The sequence below is a fragment of the Bos taurus genome, chromosome 23, assembly GCF_002263795.3.
Source record: "Bos taurus isolate L1 Dominette 01449 registration number 42190680 breed Hereford chromosome 23, ARS-UCD2.0, whole genome shotgun sequence".
Lineage (NCBI taxonomy): Eukaryota > Metazoa > Chordata > Mammalia > Artiodactyla > Bovidae > Bos > Bos taurus.
Genome location: NC_037350.1, coordinates 35,660,700 through 35,664,664, shown reverse-complemented (window position 1 = coordinate 35,664,664; position 3,965 = coordinate 35,660,700). Strand labels below are relative to the sequence as shown.

The 3,965-nt window shown below is 53.6% G+C and overlaps 1 protein-coding gene across 1 annotated transcript; it reads left to right on the top strand.

Annotated features, from left to right (window-relative positions):
- The first annotated feature begins 528 nt into the window (after positions 1-528).
- On the top strand, positions 529-2,519 carry HDGFL1 (HDGF like 1). Its single transcript, NM_001001136.3, is given in 1 exon segment — positions 529-2,519. A coding segment is annotated over 1 exon segment (708 nt). The 5' UTR covers positions 529-605; the 3' UTR covers positions 1,314-2,519.
- Positions 2,520-3,965: the final 1,446 nt, after the last annotated feature.

Genomic DNA, 3,965 nt, shown 5'->3' with positions numbered 1-3,965 from the left:
TGGTTTCCAAAAGAGTCGCCCTCTAGCCGTCCTATCAAGGTGGCTGACTCCACTGTTTTTGAATCCCCTTGCAGGCACCAGCATTAGCTCTCAAGGAAATCAGAAATGGGGTGAAACCACTGACTTAGGGAATCTCCCGAGGCGAGAATGGAGTTTTCTGTCATGAGCAGAATCCCCACCGATCCTGCAAATGTGCCCTAACCTGTGACTAGTCTCACAGAAATGGGTGCTCGTCCTGTCACTGCGTTGTCTCGCCACATTGCCTCATGTCTCCCCTTCTAGGCCCCTCTGGCTATCACAATAAACGAGGCCTAGTGATGGATCGGCACAGCAGAGCCGCCACCCGGGACACCCAAGCTCCTCAAGCTTTCATTCTAGAAAAACTCCAGCGTCGATGCTGGGCCCAAACAGGCTTAGGCTCTCCGAGATACTGCACTCTTCGCACTAGAACCTTCTCAGGGCGCCGGAGCGTTGAGCCCACAGGGGCGCGTGGTTGGGGGGGTGGCCCCCTCGAGGCGAGGCGCGCGCAGTCTCAGCCCAGCGGCCGCCGCCGTGCTAGCCACGGTGGGTCGCCTTTCTCGGCCGCTGAGGCCCTGTCCGCAGTCATGTCGCGATTCTACCGTCGCAAGTACAAGTGCGGGGACCTGGTGTTTGCCAAATTAAAGGGCTACGCCCACTGGCCCGCCAGGATCGAGCAGACGGCCGAGGCCAACCGCTACCAGGTGTTTTTCTTCGGGACCCACGAGACGGCCTTCCTGGGCCCCAGGCACCTCTTCCCGTACGAGGAGTCCAAGGAGAAGTTTGGCAAACCGAATAAGAGGCGGGGCTTCAGCGAGGGCCTGTGGGAGATTGAGAACAACCCCACCGTCCAGGCTTCCGATTACCAGTGCGCCCTGGAGAAGAGCTGCCCTGAGGAGCCCGAGCCCGAGGTCGCCGAGGGCGGCGAGGACCCGAAGAGCCACACCAACGGCGGCGACGACGATGATCAAGGGAAGCTGGGCGTCGACCTGCCAGCTGAGGAAGAGAACGAGAAGGAGACCCTGAAGAGGACCGCCGAGGACCCGCCAGAGGACATCCCCAAGCGTCCCAAGGAGGCTGATCCTGAAGAAGGAGAGGAGAGGAAGGAGGCGGCCGCTGTCGCCGAGGAGGCCGAGGATGCGAGGCCGCTCCTTGTGGAGGTGGAGAACGACCCCGCCGCCTCCGTGCTGGGCCTGGCCTGGGGGCTGCCCGTGATGGAGCAGGAGCCAGAGGAAGAGTCCGCTGAGAGAGAGGCCCAGGCCCCAGGCGTCGGAGGTGGCCACGAGAGCCAGTAGTCACCAAAGTTTCCAGAAGAGCCCCCCACCCCATTCCTGCTGAGGCCTGGCTGTCACAGGGGGAACTGGCCATGGCCTGCAAACTGGGACCGCCTCCCCCACCCCACTTGCTCTCCACCGCCCTCTCTGCCTCTCCCGCCCGGCCCTCGGGGATTGACCCGGAGAGGGCAGCCCACCAGGCCCTCACCTCTGCGCCCCCACACCCTGGGATCTGAGTCAGCGCCTCTGCTCCCTGGGGCGAGTTGAAACCACCGTGGCCCCTCCCTGCCTGGAACTGTTTGCCAAGGCTTCTGTTGGAGCCCAGACCGGCCGTTTTCCACCTCCTGATGCCCCCTGTCCCTCCCCCACCCCCGCCCCGGCCTTCTGGAGTCCACGTTGGAATCATAGCCGGGAGTTTCGGAAGGGGTGAAGGATAAGGAGCCGGGGGGCACTTCCAGGGACCTGGCAGAGGCAACCCTCAAGCTGTGGTGGTGGGAATGGCAGGAGGGTGGTGTATTGCTGAGCTCGCGTCCACTCCTCCCAGGCCTACGGTATTTGAGGCCTAGATTCTGAGAAAGTGAACGGCTTTGGCGGAGGGCCTCCCTTTTGCTGACCCAGGGAGTTATGGGAGTTGTAGTTTTTCATCAGATAAGGTGGGCTCTTCCAGGTTGTCAGCGCGAGCGGAAGCTTAGCTTCGCCCAGCTTCTTGGGTTGTAAGGCTGAGGAACATCTGTCCCCATTTAGATCTTTAGGGGCTCACGGGATGTTCTGGGAAGACCCCTGGCCACCCCTTTCCCTCCTCCCCCAGCCTCAAGGCCACCGCAAGTCATAAACATCACCCAGGTATAAGAGAACTGGGTACCTCCACTCTCCTAGTTTTACCGTTGCAGTTAACCGTTTCTGAGATGAACTAGGTGGTTCCCTTTCTACTTGGAGTTTCATGGCTCGTTTATGTAGTTAAGTTTCGCTGTTCCTTTTTTCCCACCCACATCCCTGGACCTGGTCCCCTCAGTGTTGTCACCAGATCTGATGTGTAACCGACTAAGTCAGGAAAACAAGGGGCCCCTCCCCCACCTCTTCCTGGTGGTCTCTCTGCCTTCCTCCATCTTTTGTCTCACCCATGCCCTTCTCCCTTGGGCTCTGAGGAAATATTGTTGACAGTAGCTTTCGAAGTTTAGATCTGAATATTTTCAGTTCTAAGGAAATAAAACCCGTTGATTACTTTAACAAATCTCAAGTCTGTTCTTTTGGTTTCTGAAGAATTTGCCCTTAAATTTAATGTTCCTCTTTGTTTTCTGTACATCCTGTGTTAAAAGCAATTATTTGTAGTGTACAGGGCTCCTTTAGAATCACCCTTGATAAACTTCTGTTAGGGTATTTACACTTCACTCTGTCTATAATAATTACTGCCACTGATTAGAATGAGTAGAAAGAAGTGAACTTAAAATGCTGGAATGGTGACACCTGGGACAGCGACTGAGTTTCTAATATTCTACAGGCTTTGCCAAAAAACAGATTCAGTCTTTATTTTGTTGCTGCTCTCCCAGATCTCACGACTCCCAGCACTTTCTATGGCGGGGGGTGGGGATCGGGGGTGGGGGTGGGGGAAGCAGTTACTTTTTATTTCCAGTTCTTAATGTAGTATCTGCAGAATACTTTGTGTCTTTTCAATGATTTGTGCAAGTATCTGGGGTTATGTGGATCTACTTAATGGTGCTCATGCTGGGTTCCAGTTTCAGTATTCCTCAACACTGCATGCATACAGTTCAGTTCAGTTCAGTTCAGTTTAGTTGCTCAGTCGTGTCCGACTCTGCGACCCCATGAAACACAGCATGCCAGGCCTCCCTGTCCATCACCAACTCCCGAAGTTCACCCAGACTCATGTCCATCGAGTCAGTGATGCCATCCAGCCATCTCATCCTCTGTCATCCCCTTCTCCTCCTGCCCCCAATCCCTCCCAGCATCAGAGTCTTTTCCAATGAGTCAACACTTCGCATGAGGTGGCCAAAGTACTGGAGTTTCAGCTTTAGCATCATTCCTTCCAAAGAAATCCCAGGGCTGATCTTCTTCAGAATGGACTGGTTGGATCTCCTTGCAGTCCAAGGGACTCTCAAGAGTCTTCTCCAACACCACAGTTCAAAAGCATCAATTCTTTGGCACTCAGCCTTCTTCACAGTCCAACTCTCACATCCATACATGACCACTGGAAAAACCATAGCCTTGACTAGACAAAGTCTCTGCTTTTGAATATGCTATCTAGGTTGGTCATAACTTTCCTTCCAAGGAGTAAGCGTCTTTTAATTTCATGGCTGCAGCCACCATCTACAGTGATTTTGGAGCCTAGAAAAATAAAGTCTGACACTGTTTCCACTGTTTCCCCATCTATTTCCCATGAAGTGATGGGACCAGATGCCATGATCTTTGTTTTCTGAACGTTGAGCTTTAAGCCAACTTTTTCACTCTCCACTTTCACTTTCATCAAGAGGTTTTTTAGTTCCTCTTCACTTTCTGCCATAAGGGTGGTGTCATCGCATGCATACAAGGACTTAGTAAATACTCGAGTCCTTCTCATAGAACCTGCCAGGCTATTGCTAACCAGTAAGTTTAGCAACTGAAGACAGTCCTATTTTTCTGTTCCTGTATAAAATGGTATTATTTTATTTCAGGGCTTCC